General features: G+C 39.1%; 1 protein-coding gene across 1 annotated transcript; it reads left to right on the top strand.

Moving 5' to 3' along the window:
- Positions 1-15,495: 15,495 nt before the first annotated feature.
- LOC149840082 (NDR1/HIN1-like protein 12) lies at positions 15,496-16,083 on the top strand. The gene has a single exon (XM_090004990.1). The coding sequence runs from the start codon at positions 15,496-15,498 to the stop codon at positions 16,081-16,083; it is 588 nt and encodes a 195-aa protein (XP_089861116.1).
- The last annotated feature ends 2,345 nt before the right edge of the window (positions 16,084-18,428 follow it).

The following is an 18,428-nucleotide window of genomic DNA, read 5'->3' as shown; positions in this document are numbered from 1 at the left end:
CTATCATGTGCTCATATGTGTTCTAAGGCAATAAAAAAACTTTATATGTGATTCTATTATGCTCATATGTGCTCTAAGGCAGGCAAAAAACTCTATATATGATTCTATCATGAATTATATATGTTTTAAGGCATTAAAAAAAAATTATATGTGATTATATCATGCTCAGATGGGTTCTAAGGCAGCTAGAAAAACTCTATATGTGATTCTACCATGCTCATATGTGCTTTAAGGCAGGCAAAAAGCTATATATGTGATTCGATCATGCTCATATGTGTGCTAAGGCAGTCAAAAAATTGAATATGTAATTATATCATGCTCATATGTGTTCTAAGGCAGACAGAAAAACTCTATATGTGATTCTATCATGCTCATATGTGCTCTAAGGCAAGCAAAGCAAAAAACTTTATATGTGAATATATCATGAATGATATATGTTCTAAGGCAGTAAAAAAACTCTATATGTGATTATGGCATGCTCATATGTGTTCTCAAGCAGTCAAAAAACTGAATATGTGATTATAACATGCTCATATGTGTTCTCAGGCAGTCAAAAAACTGAATATGTGATTATAGCATGCTCATATGTGTTCTCAGGCAGTCAAAAAACTGAATATGTGATTATAACATGCTCATATGTGTTCTCAGGCAGTCAAAAAACTGAATATGTGATTATAGCATGCTCATATGTGTTCTAAGGCAGTCAAAAAAACTTTATATGTGATTCTATCATGCTCATATGTGCTCTAAGGCAGGCAAAAAACTTTATATGTGATTATAGCATGCTCATATGTGCTCTAAGACAGGCAAAAAACTCTATATGTGATTCTATCATGCTCATATGTGCTCTAAGGCAGTCAAAAAGTTATATATGTGATTCGATTATGCTCATATGTGTTCTAAGGCAGACAAAAAACAGAATATGTGACTATACCTGAGAGGGACCTCCAATCAAAGATCCCCTGTTCAGCACAAGATTGTTGATCTCATCTCGGAGAAAGGGGGCGACGATGTCATGGAAGTAGTCATTCATTGTGTCCTTAATGATCTGGCGTACATCATCACCGAAAAGAATAGGTTGCTGCTTGGAGCTTATGTCGGTGAAAGAAGTATGTGAGCCATAACTGGAAGAAGCAATAACTGGTGAAGTGTTCAGATTACTCCCAAACCCGAACACGCGACCTTTTTTGGGTTCACCTGCTGCAGTCACCCATGCTGCAGGATCAAATGATGGATGTTGAGTAGCGTCATCGTCATATCGCTCTACCATATGTTGCTCATATGCCTCCTACAAAATAATGTTTAAAGTATGCATTAATAATTAATGATAACATTATGATAACTTGCATATTGCAATGATTATTAATAGAATAAATACATACCGTTGTCGTTCTCGCCTTCTCTGATACGAAGACTCCCGTGGTCTTTCGTTTATGTGTTTCAACAAACACATCTTATATGGTACAGTGCTTCCTTTTTTTATTCCTGCGAAGTTAAAGGACAAAATATTTAGTTTACAAGTTTGCAACAATACTTATAAAATTAATATTATATATTAATGAGTTACCATTTTCTTCAGGTGGCTCCCAAATGTCTTAGATCCACCTGTGTGTAGATGGGCTTCGGGCATTTTCGCTCGATTTTGTGCAGCCTTCGCAGAGCGATTTCGAAATGCATCTCCCATCCACTTATCACATATTTCATCCCAATAATCTCTCCTGATAGTAATAGGGCCATGGCCCTTCCACTGTAGTAGATCATCTATTACGCCAGATGTTTTTTTTGCTGCACTCTTCATATTGTGCAGCATGTCTGCAAATCGATTGGTAGCCACCTTCTACCACACCTTCCTTACATCATTTTCTTCCACCGTAGTTGCGAAGCGATTCGAAGCCTACAAATATTTTCAGAAAGTTAGTAGACATTACTTAAATAAATTAAATATGAAACACATTAGCTATGAGGAACAACTGTATACCGTGAATGAGGACCACAATCTGTCTAACACCTCTTTTAGGTACTCTTTCCATTGAGCAACCGGTCCTGGTAGATGTTGAAGAAATGAATTCCTAATCTCTCGTACTACTTCTTGTGGCTCAAACCTCGTGCTGCACATGAATTGTTTCACAGTAAATATCAATATAAAATATTTATAAGATATGCAATAATTGAAAATGAAATATTTACGGTCGATTATCGATATACACTATTCAAATGAGTCTTCTTGTGCCAGACTGAGAAGACCCTGCTTCCTGTGTTGGCTCCTGACTTGTGTGATCAACTGGTGTAGGTGGGTCGTGTATAGGCGAAACATCATCTGTAAAAAAATACGTTAAAAGTTCTCAGAATGCGCATTTGAACTAATCAAACATCCAATTAGTTAAATGATATACCTATCACAGGAGCCCGTGAAGATGAAGGTTGAGCCTGGCTACTACTGGATGAGCGACCACTATAACCTCCACAAACCATATTCTAACAAATAACATATGTCATACAATATATTCAAATAATTCACATCAAGTATTACAATACATTCAAGTCATTCGCATCAAGTATTACAATAATTCAAATCATTCATATCAGGTACTACAATGCATTCAAGTCATTCACATCAAGCATTGCAATGCATTCAAATCATTTGCATCAAGTATTACAATGCATTCAAATAATTCAAATCATTCACATCAAGTATTGCAATAATTCAAATCATTCGTTGCATAAATTACAATACATTCAAATAATTTAAATCATTCACATCAAGTATTGCAATGCATTCGAATCATTCGTATCAAGTATTACAATACATTCAAATAATTCAAATCATTCACATCAAGTATTACAATGCATTCAAATAATTCGTATCAAGTATTACAATACATTTAAATAAATTTTTTAATCATTCACATCAAGTGTTGCAGGAAATATCAAATTTATCATGCAATATATGATGTCATACAATAACAAGAATTTTGATGCATGCATTAATAACTTAATATTTTCATATGCAAACTATTAATGACACGATACAATCATTTGAAACATGCTTTCATTATACAATTTCACATGGAAGTCATAATCAAATTGAAAGTAACTACATGCAAGCATGGATACAATTACATCAAACATTGCAATACATCGTAATCATTCATATCAAACAAATGGCAAACATGTACCTGCAACAAACACACTTCAATATCTCACTAACTACTATCATGCCTAGCATGGACTCCGTACTCCAAAAATAAGAACACTTCAATATTCATACATTAAAATCATGCTCAGCATGATCTCCAAACTCCAACAAAGCAACCCTAAATATCAACAACTAAGTGAGTGTGTGAACAATAAAGTGTTACATCTAATAAATTAAATAACATGTGATACGCTTGCATCACTTACTCACCATGGATATTTACCCGATTTGCATTGTTTTTTACACTTACCACAGGTGGCTGAGCACGAGCTGGTTCCGTTGAAAAATCTGCACAAAAAAATACTGTTTTAAAATGAAGTCACCACGAAAAAAAAAAGGTTGTTCCGGCAAGGGGTCGACCCCCTTACGGAACATAGGGGGTTAACTCCCTTACGGAACAGAGGGGGTTAACTGACCCCCTGTTCTGGCAGAGAGTCGACCCCCAGCCTTTCCGCCAGTGAGTCGACCCCCTGCCGGGGTCGACCCCCTGCTGTTCCGGCAGGGGGTTTAACCCCTGCCTTAAGGCAAGGGGTTAACCCCCTGTCGAAAAATACAGGGGGTTAACCCCCTGTCGGAAAACGCAGGGGGTTAACCCTCTGCCGGAAACGCAGGGGGTTAACCCCCTGCCGGAAAACGTGGGGGTTAACCCCTTGCCGGAAAACACAGGGGGTTAACCCCCGCGTTTTTCGGTAGAGGGTTAACCCCCTGCGTTTCCGGCAAGGGGTTGACCCCCTGCGTTTCCTGCAGGGGGTCGACCCCTTGCCGGAAAATGTGGGTGGGGGGGGGCGTCCTTTACCTTTCTCCGGGCGGCGGGGCCTGCGGACGGTGGGAGTGGGACCGGCGAACGGCGGGAGCGGCGAACGGCGGGAGCAGCGAAAGAAGAAAAGGAAAAGCTGTTTGGGATTAGGGTTATTCGAAACTTAGCAACGGAATTGATCCATCGTTAAGCCCACGTAAATCAAATTTACGAAACCAGCGACAGACTATCTTCCGTCGCCAAGTCCGTCACTAAGTAGCGATGGACTAGTGTTTGTCGCAAGAGTCGTCGACAAATGGTGCGGCCGTAATAATAAAATAATATGTCACAAAATCCATCGCTAAATAGCGACGTACTGGGTGACAGACTATATTCTGTCGCTATTTTTTTATGCTTCATTGATTATAGCGACGGATGTTTGTCGCTCGTTAATCCGTCGCTAACTAGCGACGGAAATATTCCATCGCTATAGTCTGTCGCTAACAACGTATTTTCTTGTAGTAAAGATCACGCATTCTGTTGACAGAGAAGCTTAAAAGCACTTTGATCATACTCATCAGACCTTCACAATGGAAGTGTGAAATGTTAGGTTAGGTTTGTGTACAGATGGATTTGATCCATTTGGAGGTAGATCAACTCCATACTCGTGTTGGCCAATATTTGTCACCCTATACAACCTTCCTCCAAGCTTATGTATGAAGCGTCAAAATCTTTTCTTGTCTTTATTGATCCCTAGTATGACTTCTCTAAGCCAAAATCTTGATGTATATTTAAGACCATTGATTAATGAACTGAAAATATTGTGGGATGATAGTGTTCTCACGTACGATGCCCACAAAAAATGAAACTTCAATATGAAGAATGATGTTCTATGGACAATCAATGACTTCCCTGCATATGGTATGTTATTTGGTTAGAGCACACATAGGAGGTTGGCATGTGCGTACTGCATGGAGGATAGAAAATCTTTTAGATTGACACATGAAAGAAAGTTGTGTTGGTTTGATTGTCACTATCAATTTCTACCCAACGATCATCCGTTCTGAGGATAAAGGAATGTGTTTCGAGTAGGCACAACTGAAATAAAAGGTCCACCTACAAGGTTGTCTGACACAAAGATTTTAAGCTGATTGCGATACTTTTCATATGGACTGACAAATGCCCATAGTCCAATGCCCTTCCTTGGATTTGAGAAGGATCACAATTGGACAAAAAATCTATATTTTGGGAACTACCATATTGGCCGACCTTATTGATATGACATAATTTGGATGTGATGCATATGAAGAAAAATGTTTTTGATAACGTGTTCAATACGGTAATGAATGTCAAAGAAAAAATGAAGGATAATTCAAAGGCTCGTATGGATTTAAAAATAATATATAAAAGACCAGAATTGAAACTCAAAGAGTACAATGGCAAAGTACTGAAACCAAAGGCAATGTACGTGCTTGGACCAGATCAAGTAAAACAGGTATGTCAATGGTTGAGACAGTTAAAATTTTCAGATGGATACGTCTCTAACATTGCTTGGGTTGTGAAGATAGACGAGGGACAATTATATGGGTTGAAGAGCCATGATTGTCATGTCATTATGCAACAGTTGATTCTCCTAGCATTCTATGATATGTTAGACAAACCTATATGGGGTATTATCCGAGTTGGGTAGATTTTTTAGAACATTATGCGCATCGAAAGTTGTAGTAACTGAGGTAAAGAATCTTGAGGATTCTGTCGTCACTACTATTTGTCAACTAGAGAAGATATTTTCACCAGCATTTTTTGATATTATGAAACATATGATCATACATTTGCCATATGAACTTAGGGTTGGTGGTCCTGTGCAATATCGGTGGATGTACCCATTTGAAAGGTTTTTTTTTTATATTTTTCTCTTCAATGCTATTAAGAAATTATTATATTATGAGATATATATTGTTGACAGATGCATGTTTGACCTTAAAAAAAAGGTTCAGAATAAAGCAAGAGTGGAGAGTTCTATTTGTGAAGCATACACTTTAGAAGAGATTTCAAATTTTTCATCTATGTACTTTGAACCTCATATTCCAACATGTTACACTTGCCCACCTCGTAATGATGATGGAGCATGATTTACTATAGCTGGTAAACTAACGATATTTCAATCACTTGGGCATGCTTTTGGTAGTTGCCGGTCAAGACTCTTGAAAGATCGAGAGCAAGATGCAGCACAAATCTATATCCTTTTTAATTGCTCAGCGATTGACCCCTACATCGAGTAAGTATACTTAATATGTAACACTAAGTTCTATACGTGCGTACATGGTTCGATAATATAAATATTTGTTAAGTGCAGATGATTTGATCTAGAGTTGCGAAGAGAACTTCCACATCTCACTGATTCAAAAGTACAGAAAGAATATGAAAATAAGTTTGTGGCATGGTTGAAAGAGTTGGTAAGGACGATGACATACATTCTTTTCGTGTAAACAACAATAAGTTACTTAATTGGTCATGATCACAATCATGGTTTATGCTTGTAGGCCCACCATGGTGATGTTAATGACCCAGGAATATGTGATTTACAAAATGGTCCGACCAAAGTTATACAATGTTACAACGGCTACATCATAAATGGTTATCAATTCCATATAAAAGACTACGGTGTAAACAAATCAATGATGAATAGTGGTGTGTGTGTGTCAAGGGTGGTAGCTATAGTGAAAATGAACATGACTACTACGATGTTATAGAAGAAATAATAAAGTTGACTTAGGCATAAATAATAGGATAACTTTATTCAAGTGTCATTGGTTTGATCCCACAACAATAAGAGTCGACAAAGCCTCAGACATTGTAGAGGTGAATCATAAATCAAGGTTTGGAACATATGAACCATTCATATTAGCCTCGCAAGCTTAATAAGTTTACTATACTTCATATCTGAATATAAGGAAGTCAGATAGAAATGAATGGTGGGCAGTTTGCAAGGTGAAGTCTAAACTATACCTCAAGTATGATTAGTTACATGAAGACAAGATTGCTGAAGAGGGTGATTACTATCAATCAGATGATATGTATGACTTCTCTTATGGTCACGATGTCACACATGGTATGCATGTCATATCTCCATTGTTCGATGACACACGTATGGAAAAATATGATCCAAATGATATACCAAGTGGATGGGCGCCCAATGAAGAAGAAGAAGAAGAGGACGGAGAGGAGGAAGAGAAAGAAGAAGAATATGAAAGTCAAACAAGTGATGAGAAAGCATACTCGAGCTAGTAAAATACATCTTGTAATACATACATTATGTTTGAATGTATTGCAATCTTTTAGAGTTGTGTAACTGATCCAATTATATTGCAAGTTAAGGATAAGCTATCTATGATTAGCAAGTGATGTCATATCTTATGTTTTAATGTATTGTAATATTTGATGTGAATGATTTGAATGTATTGCAATGATTTGAATGTATTTCAATATTTGAATGTATTGCATGAAGTTATTTTCGATTTGATTATGTATTCATGAAGATATAGAGTTGTGTAACTGATTCAAATAAAATTTTTATTTGTTAGAATATGGTTTATGGAGGTCATAGTGGTCGAGCACCCAGTGGTAGTCAGTCTCAGCCTTCATCTTCATGGGTTGCTTCGATAGGTATATCATTTAACTAATTGTATACTTGATTAGTTTAAAAGCGCATTATGTGAATTTTTAACTTATTTTTCTATAGATGATGTTTCGCCTGCACATGACCCACCTACACTGGTTATTCATACACGTCACGAGACAACGCTAGATGCAGGGTCTTCTCAGTTTGACATATGATAACTCATTTAAATAGTGTATATCGATAATCGACCGTAAGTATTTTATTTTTACTTATCTAATACTTATCTTATAAATAGTGTATATTGATAGTTAATATGTACCAATTCATGTGCAGTGCGAAGTTCGAGTCACAAGAAGTAATATGAGAGATTAGGCAGTCACTAGTTCAACATCCACCAGAACCAGTCGCTCAATGAAAAGAGTACTCAAATGAGGTGTTGGATAGATTGTGGTCCTCATTCATGGTATATAATCGTTTATCATAGCTAATGTGTTTCATATTTAATTTTTTGCTATAGTCATGTCTACTAACTTTCAGAAATTATTTGTAGGCTTCCAATCGCTTCGCGACTGCGATGGAGGAGTAGGACACGCGGTCGGTGTGGCAGAAGGTGGTTGTCAGTCGATTTGAAGACATGTTGCACAATATAAAAACTGCAACAATAAAAGCATTTTGTGGGATAGATGATCCACTGCAGTGAAAGGGCCATGACCCTCCTACTATCAGGTCAGATTTTTGGGATGCAATGTACGACAAGTGGGTGGGGCATAAACTTTGAAACCGCTCAGCAAAGGTTACACAAAACCGAGCGAAGATGCCCGATGTCCATCTACACACAGGTGGATCTAGGACTTTTGGGAGCCACCTGAAGAAAATTGTAACTCATCAATATATATATATATATATATATATATATATATATATATATATATATATATATATATATATATATATATATATATATATATATATTATCAAATTTATAAGTATTGTTGCATACTTTTTAAATAATTTTTTTATCATTTAACCTTGCAAGAAGCAAAAAAAAGAGGCATTGTGCCCTACAAGGATGTGTTTGTTGAAACACATAAACGTAAGAACATGGGAGAGCTCGTATTAGAGAAGGCGAGAACGACAATGGTATGTATTTATTATATTAATAAACATTATAATATACAAGTTACCATGAACATTGTAATTCTTAATTAGTAATCCATACTATAATCATTACTTTGTAGGAGTCATATGAGTAGCAGATGGTAGAGTGATATGGCGATGACTCTACTCAGCATCTGCCTTTTGATTCTGCAGCATGGGTAACTGCATGCAACCGGTGAACCCAAAAAGGGTCGTGTGTTCAGGTTTGGGAGTAATATGAACACCACACCAGTCGTTGCCTCCTCCAGTTAGGGCTCTCAGAGTTCTCCCGTCAGCATCAACTTTAAGCGTCCAATTGACCCGGCTAATTCTTGGGATGGTGTCGGCCAGCTTGATGAGGATACAATGCGTGACTATTTACATGAAACAATTTTCGACGTTGTCCATAATGGGTTATGTAGCTTTTTTCGGGACAGGAGAACTTCGTCTGCAACTGCCTGTCAGGTATGAAAGTTTCATATCATTTGTTTCATGTCATTAGATTTCAAGCTAGCATATGCATGATTTCATCACATATGAACATGATTTCATCACTATGAAAGTTTTTTACTATCTTATAACACATATATGCATGATTGAATCACTATGAAAATTTTTTGACAATATTATAACACATATATGCATAAATGAATTACTATGAAAGTTTTTTGACAAACTTTGAACACATATATGCATGATTGAATCACTATGAGAGTTTTTTGACAACATTAGAATACATATAAGCATGATTTCATCACTATGAAAGTTTTTGACAACCTTAGAACACAAATATGCATGCTTGAAGCACTATGAGAGTTTTTTAACAACATTAGAACACATATAAGCATGATTTCGTCATTATGAAAGCTTTTGACTGCCTTATAACGCATATATGCATGATTGAATCACTATGAAAGTTTTTTGACAACATTAGAATACATACATGATTGAATCACTATAAAAGTTTTTTACAACCTTTGAACACATATATGCATGATTAAATCACTATAAAAGTTTTTTGACAACATTAGAACACATATAAGCATGATTTCATCACTATGAAAGTTTTGACAACCTTAGAACACAAATATGCATGCTTGAAGCACTATAAGAGTTTTTTTATAACATTAGAACACATATAAGCATGATTTCATTACTATGAAAGTTTTTTACCGTCTTATAACACATATATGCATGATTGAATTACTATAAAAGTTTTTTTACAACAATAGAACACATATAAGCATGATTTCATCACTATGAAAGTCTTTTTACTGCCTTATAACACATATATAAGCATGATTTCATCACTATGAAATTGTTTGACTGCTTTAGAACACATATATGCATGCTTGAATCACTATGAAAGTTTTTTGACAACCTTAGAACACATATATGCATAATTGAATCACTATGAGAGTTTTTTTACAACATTAGAACACATAAAAGCATGATTGTGATATAGAAGACATTTATTTGACAGCCTTATAACACATATGCATGCTTGAATCACTGTGATATTTTTTTGACAATCTTAGAACACATATTTTCATGATTGAATCACTATGAATTTTTTATGTCAGCCTTAGAACACATATCTAAATTTTGTTAATGTCCTTCACTTTATTGCTAGCTAGTCTATGTGTAATTCATTCATGTTACTTTGATTGCCTTAGATTAGGTGCATTGCATATATTTTATTTCATTATATTTTGTTTATCATTACTAACCTTTCTTTTCTCTTGTAAGATGCTGGAGATAATCAGCGTAGAGGAGCTGATGGAGGCACAAATGAAGGGGTAGATCGAGACAATGAAGAAGATGATGCTCAGAATCTTGGCGATGATTAGATTCATGTGTTGAATTTGTTGTACCTTCTTGTTGTTTCAAAAGAAACTCTTTGTAAATGTTCACTTGTAAATAATTAGAACTTGGCGAGGATTATAGTGGATCGATAAATTGTTTTAGCTGCTTTGTATATGTATTTTTTATATATACTTTATTTTTTATACATGGGATATATAAATTGTATAATGAGAAAATCTTTCTCGATACTTATATTTCAAACAATTTTTTTAAAATTTTTATTTTTATTTTTTGCGATGGATTAGCGATGGATATTATCCATCGCTAATTAGTATCGGCTTTCAATTTAGCGACGGATTAGGGATGGATATTTATTCGTCAAAAAACTGAATCTGTCGATGTTTTACGATGAATTATAATCCGTCGCTACATTAGCGATGAAATTACCGATGGATGTATATTTGTCACAAAACCAAATATCTGCGGATTAACGACGACCTTGCGACGAATCATGTCATTCGCTAATTCATCATAAATTAGCGATAAAAGTAGTGAAAAATATTTTTCGTCGCTAATTAGCGACTAAGAAATTATGATGAAAGTTATCTGTCGCTAAACTATTCAACGACGGATTACGACCATCGCTAATCCACATATTTCTTGTAGTGTACTCAACCGGGACTTTGGATGAAGCCTTCCATTATAAATAACCAAATACAATATGCTAGGAGTTTTACATCAACATGATTTCTAACTGGTAACCATATAAGTTTATATACATTAAATATTAGGATTGGATGAGACTCATTTTGTCTCCAAAATTGGCATCACTCCATCTTTCTCTCATTTGATTTCTTTTTTAACATGGACTCTCATGGAACTCCCTTGAAATGTGTGGTTCTTCCAAAATGTACGATTCCTCTTAAATGTGGGACTTCATCTCCGGAGTACTTGAAGTCCACTGGGAGTCTATCTTGATCTCAATCTCTTGAGTGTTGGACGTCCACTGAGACTGTATCTTGATGTGGTTCCTTGGAGTGGGTCAGGATCATCGCGTGATTATCAATCATATGTATGGTTAGATTTACCAATTGGTGGCTAGATCCATATAAACAAAAGAGTACGTAAGACCGACGTATCACACCATCTATCAAAGCAGTCAGTCCTATAATATCTTTAATTAAAATATTTATGATCAACTTTTGATCTATTTACAAAAACATACCCAACCTTTGAAAAATTACGAATACCCGCCTGAGTTAACTAATTCTAAAAAACACACCTCCCACATTTTGCTGGCTTTACCATGATTAAACCGTAGTTTAGTATGGTTAAATTACTGCATTGCCCTTCTCTTTTAATTCTACTAAACTTGGGGTTGTCTCACTCGTTCTCTCTTCCTTCATTCATAGCCTTTTGCTGAAGCTAGATTATGCCTCCCATCGTTGCCCATCGCCTTGTTGGAGGAATCCCGCTTGAGCGAGGTGGTGCACTCTGATCACTTTTTTTCTCTTAACTGGATAAGTTATAGTTTCGTTGCTTCCACCATAAGAGCACGTTTGAAAGCAAGAAAAACTCTCATAGGAAAAGATAACCCTCATCGTTTGGAACAGTTGGAACAGTTGGAAAAGTTGTCACTTTTTTTACTTGCATTTTTCTTACCATTTTCAAACTGTCAACCGTTCTCTTTGGTTTTGCAACGATGTTGATGGTTTCAAGTACCCACTTTTGTATCATTCCCTTACTTTTCCATTTTGTGGGGTTCCAGTAATATACGAGCTTCCAAAAGAAGAAAAACAATAGAGAAAAAAACCATCTTTCCATTTCGGTTGAGATTATGGGCAAACTTGTTAAGACGTGTGGTCAATCCCCATGCATCAAAGGTCAAGATCAAGATCAAGAGAACTATTTCAACAATGAGACTTGTGTGAAGAACTCTTGCTGATGAAACAAGTCTATATAACATGAGTTCAAGGAAAGATGGGATTTTCAGTAGGTCAACCAACATGGATTCCAATGACCAATCTTGTAAGCTTTCCAAGACTGGATGTATTCCTGAGAGGAGCTTATTGAGAGTCCTCTCTCTAAATGTGGATATGTACATGGCTCTAAGATCAACAATCTCCTCCTCTCTATCGTGTAAAGTAGAGAGAGAGAGGTTTGTGGACGTAGATCATGTTAAGACCGAACCACGTAAAAATCATGTGTTCCTGTGTTTGAGTTGTGCGTGTATTCATCGTGTGCCTGGGTTTGGGTTGTGCGTGTGTTCAGCATGATTGAGATCGTCAAACTGAAGAACTAATATGGTTGTTGTGGTAATGGTGGTAGCTGTGAACCAAAATTCTATGAATGACCATGTTGTGGGCGAGCAGCAATCCTCAATTACAAATGGGTGCCCTCTTGATGCAAGCATCGATCAGGTCCACATCTGTGAGGTTGGGAACCTGGAAACGAGCCATGTTCTAGAAAGTTCCAATAATGGGGCTTCAAGGTCTAAAAAGTTCCAACCATGAATCCTGCACCACCTCTTGCACACAAGGTAGCATGAGAAATGGGGCAGCAGGAGCTTTGAGAGGATTCTTGACAGGATTTGGTCAGAGAGGAGGGTGAGGTTGCTTCCTTGCACTTGGTTTAGCAGCATCTTGAATAACACATGGCGGTTTAGGTTTTTGGGGTTGTGGGTGAGGAAGAATGCGGGGACACAGGTGGGTTTTGAGAGAAGGCATGGGGGTTGTGGGGGATTTGAAATTAACAAGGGTAATAAAGTAATTTTATCATATTAAACTATGAGTTAACCATGTTAAAGCCAGCTAACTAGGGAAGGCGTGTCTTTGAGTGGTAGTTTTTTTTAACTGAGGGGTATCTGTAATTTTCCAAAGAATAAGCCAGTTTTTGTAAATAGATCAAAAGTTGAGCATGTTTTTGTAAATTTTTCTATCCACTTTGTAAGCATTAAATTCCAAGTGGAATATCTTTTGCTCTTTGACTGCGATATCAAACACAACTATCGGTGTCAACGGATCGGGTTTGGTGCTGACTCATGTGAAATCAGACCCAAACCAAATTTGAGATGATGGTAGAGGGTTTCTAACCCAGGTTTAATCGGATCCACCATAAAAAAAAAACATACCTAGGTCATATAAAGATTGCATAAACCAAAACAGCACCATAATGGGCTCGTGCCAAACACATTTGGTGCTAAATCAGAGCTAAAATGGGCTGACCATCCATCGCACGTATTGATGGACAGCCGGTGCATAAAAAAATGTATGTGGAAAACCCTTTGCTGGCAAACTAAAAGCGCGAGTAAAAGTCATGCAAAAGGTCTAGGACCTTTACCGACACTTTTAGTGCACCACTAACGGCCTTTTTCAAAAATGTGCTTGACTTTTAGTACACCAGTAAAAAAAAAAAATTTAAAATCATATTTTTGATGCGATTTTTGCATGCTGACTGTCCATCAATGCGCGCGCAATGGATGATCAACGCGCTTTAGCTCTGATTTAACACCAATGTGGTTTACATGAACCCATTACTCACCCGGTAAAATAATACTTTTTAGCATTTTTATATTGAAAATTTCTGAATCTTAATCAAAATTCGGGTTGAATCTTTTTTGTCCGACCCAGATTTTAATTGGGCCTTCATATTTATTACCAAACTCTGACCTTACAGGGGTTTGGTACAGGTTGGGTCTGTGTCAAACCCGACCCATTGACCCCCCTAAACACAACCCTGGACCAGCCATTGCTAATTGTTATATAAAACGAGCATCAGTTCTTATATTATTATTATATAATTCCACAACACTTTTTCTTCGACAAGCAATACCGCAATACCTTGCCCTTTGCCTTTATTCTTTCTTTCTTTTTCTTTTTTTATCTCTTAATTTAATATAAGGGAGAGCCTCCTTCTTCACACTTTAGCACGGGAAGTATTTAAGACTTCGACTGTACCATACTTTCTAGTAGAAACAACTCGTTGCATTTTTATTTCAATTTTTATTTTTTATGAATCAAACTTTGCAAATTTATACCGTCCAATTGTGCTGCATGATCAGATTTTCTAAGGGCTATAAAATGCAACGGTCTGCAATGCATTAAAATTTCAATATTAAAAGAATCATATTTTTTTACATCAAAACCACACGTTGCAAATTGCATTTCCTAATAAATGGACCATACCACACGCATGGCCAAATAAAACTGGCACTAGCAATGTAAACTGTTGGGATTTAGATTGCATGTAGTCAATACCATATTTGACTAATGGGAATGCTGGCTAAACAGGTCGGAATTCAGATGGTGAAAATTAAGCTCATACCATATTTATTATTTTTGCATGTAAATGGGTTCAGGTATCTGTTAAATTGGGCGGATTCGGTGGCGCATTCGGATATGGTTTTAGCTTATCAAATGCAATTAAACCGAATGAAATTCTGTCAGATATTGGATAAATCTGATTTATTGATATCCCTAACTGGAACCAATAAAATTCAGTTAGAATGTACCATACTCTAGAGCGTAGCTATATTTTTTCATTAACACTGTCTCTCTCTTCTTTTTTGAAAGGCAAGCTGGGTTAGTCAGACCCCTACCAGATATCTCTTAAGCTCCATGTGACAAGGGATTCGAACCTGGGCCTTCAGCTTGACACAGGACCCCGCCTACCATTTTTCCTCTTAACTTAATATAAAGGAGAACCCCTTCTTCGTGACACTTAAACACTGCTACTCTCTCTCTCTCTCTCTCTCTCTCTCTCTCTCTCTCTCTCTCTCTCTCTCTCTCCAAATGAGAAAATATTTCATTTTGTTTTTTTCCTTCCTCTTACCATCCCACCACCACCCTCCCTTTATCTTTAAACACGAGCCACCTAAACTCACACAAATCTTTTGAAAAATGGCAGAGGAATAAGAGAAGAAGCAAGACAACGGCACCATCACGAAAGACAAGGACCCCTTAACCACCACATCAGCACCAGAGGCAGCAGCACCGATCAATGCCACAGACAAGCGGCCATATCTGCCGCTCCCTCTGCACCTTTCTGGTGGCCCTCCTCCTCCTTATGGCTGTCACCGTGCTGGTAGTGTGGCTCATCTACCATCACCACCGCCCCCGCTTCGTCGTGCAGGCTGCCGCCATCTACAAGCTCAACACCACCGCCCACACCACCATCATCGCCGCCATGCAGTTCACCGTCTCCGCTTGCAACCCCAACAGTCGCTCCGATGCCGAGTACCGTGACCTCTACACCTTCGTCTCCTACCGAAACCAAGCCATCACTGCGCCCACTCCCCTCCCCGATCTGCAGCAGGCTCGCAAGAGCACCATCATCATCTCGCCCATAGTCAGCGGTGGGCTCATGCCCATCTCGCCCAAGGTGGTCAGTGTGCTCCAAATGGCTCAGGCCTATGGGCTCGTGTCCATGAGGTGGGTCTTGCAGGGCAGCGTCAGGTGGAGGTCCGGTGTTTTCAAAAGTGGGTTCTATGGGATCTATGTCAGGGGTGATGTCATGGTAGGTTTGAAGCCGGGGGTGGCCGGTCAGGTACCCCTTCTTGGTTCCCCTGAGTGTAGCGTCGATCTCTGAGACTCTGACCCAGTTTGGTGTTTTTCTCTATGAATCTTTGTAAAGCCAAGTGCTATGAGATATGGTGGTATGAGTTCGAGTTCTTTTTAGTTTTTAATTGTCAGGTTGTGTATTAAAAAGAGGGTGCGGGGCTGCTGGAAAGCCAACGTCCCTGTGGTGGTACGAGTTCGAGTTCATTTTAGTTTTTAATTGTCAGGTTCTGTATTTCGAACAAGAGGTTCGGTACCATTATACCAGCATTAATGCACCCATCAAAACTTCCAAATTAAGTGTTTCGGTGAAAGTAGTACTGTAAGGGTACGTTTGATGTGCCGCTCCCAGCGTGATCCGAATGAAAATCACGCTGGAAACAACGATTTTCAACAAACGTTGGACACGGCGGACGGCGTTCCGTGTGTCCGTTGCATCCATTTTGATGTGTAATTTTTGCTCCACCCCTCCCCCCGTTACAAAAAAAACAGAACTGAAAGAACATAAAAAAAATGCATCGATGGGTGCACCGACTCTCTCTCTCTCTCTTTCGATCCACCTCCACAGATCGACCACAGCGGCATGGCCATCCTGTCGCTCTGCGCCTCCCCCTCTTGCCGAAGCAGGAGCAGCCCCCTCTTGCCGGAGTCGGAGGGAGGGTGCCGAGCACCCCCCTCTTTCCCTCTCTCTGTCCTCTCTTTCGATAGGGGAGGGGCACAGCCCCACCCTGTCTCCCTGCGCCTCCCCCTCTTTCCGGAGCCGGAGGGAGGGTGCCGAGCATCCCTCTCTTTCGCTCTCTCCGTTCTCTCTTTCGACAGGAGAGGGGTGCAGCCCCTCCCTGTCTCCCTGCGTCTCTCCCTCTTACTGGAGCCAGAGTCGGAGGGAGGGTGCCGAGCACCCCCCCCCCCCCTCTTTCTCTCTCTTCGTCCTCTCTTTCGACAAGGGAGGGGCGCAGGGCCTCCTTGTCTCCCTGCGCTTCCCCCTCTTGTCGGAGTCAGAACCAGAGGGAGGGTGCCGAGCACCCCCCCTCTTTCTTTCTCTCTGTCCTCTCTTTTGACACGGAAGGGGAGCAACCCCTCCCTGTCTCCTTGTGCCTCCCCCTCTTATCGGAGCCGAATGGAGGGTGTCGAGCACCCCCCTCTTTCGTTCTCTTCAGCTTCTCTTTCGTCCTCCCTGCCCCCCCCCCCCCCCCCCCATTAGGTTATGTTCCCAGACCTTATATAATGACCCTCTCTCCAGGCTCCCCATAAGTCAGAAAGAAATTTAATACCTCTTATTAGGTTTAGAGAAAGGAAAATGGCCAAATATACAGGTTCTGGAAGATCATACCCCCAAGGATCTACTTGAGCGCCAATGGATTCAGGTACATTTTTGCTTCAAGTTTGATTTTCGTTTTGTTTCAATGATTTAATGAGAGCATGGAATCAGTCCTATTTGGTTTTTGATGGATTTTTAATCTAACAATTGGTATCAGAACACAAGTTCTTGTTGAATCGTTGAAATATAATTTTATTATATATGCTTCGCTTTATTTCGTTTATTGCAGTGATCCAATTTATCTGCGTTAAGGCACGGGCAGAACAGGGCCGATCGGTCCTTCTCGCGCTGTTTGGTTTTGCCCGAACACAGGGAGGGCTAACCAGCTCTCCATCTCATGCATATCGGATCACCGTTATGTGGCAAGGGATTACCCATTTAGTTTGCCGGTCTGAATAGCCATCGTGCTCATCCTTACTTTCTCGATTGGGTGGAGGGCCATTTTGGCCTTCCCCGTTTTTCTTTTATTTGATCCTCGATCTATTGTCGAGTGATGCAGGGCTTGCCCCTTTTCTGACCACAGTTCGTGTGTACGCCCGGTTTGATCGCCGGACAGGATTTTTCCTACTATGATCACTCGATGACTCAGGCGACCGCATGATCAGGATCAACATAGTATTACAAAGCATGCAGGAGGGTTGTTTGGCCTTCCCTCGACTTTTCTTTTGGGTTGCCAGACGACAAGAAGGGTTGCCGACTACTCGATTCATTAAGCAGTGGATGGTGGCCCTCATCAGGTTGTCCGACAATGGAGTGCACTTGTTGACACTATCGTCGGAGGAGGGTTGTCATCTTCTTTCTGGTCATCAGATGGTGGGAGGGGGGACACCTGTTAAGACTAGTATCTGCCAACATCCAGGGTCGACTTTGACCATCGTCAGATGGTTCTATCTTGTCGACAAATTAGGACTGGTTTTTGGGTGTCGTTGGGATTAACTTCAAACCTTCGTCGTCGACCACCAGTCCATCATTGATGCTTTGATCAGCTTCGGTCCTCACCGGCCACTTCAAATATCGACGTTGCTCGGACCAGGTTCAACCATGGTCGAACATCACAC

This window comes from Nuphar pumila, chromosome 4, assembly GCF_984573655.1.
Source record: "Nuphar pumila chromosome 4, dmNupPumi1.hap1.1, whole genome shotgun sequence".
Taxonomy (NCBI): domain Eukaryota; kingdom Viridiplantae; phylum Streptophyta; class Magnoliopsida; order Nymphaeales; family Nymphaeaceae; genus Nuphar; species Nuphar pumila.
The sequence above is the reverse complement of the archived record's forward strand: the minus strand, read 5'-3'. Positions and strand labels throughout refer to the sequence as shown.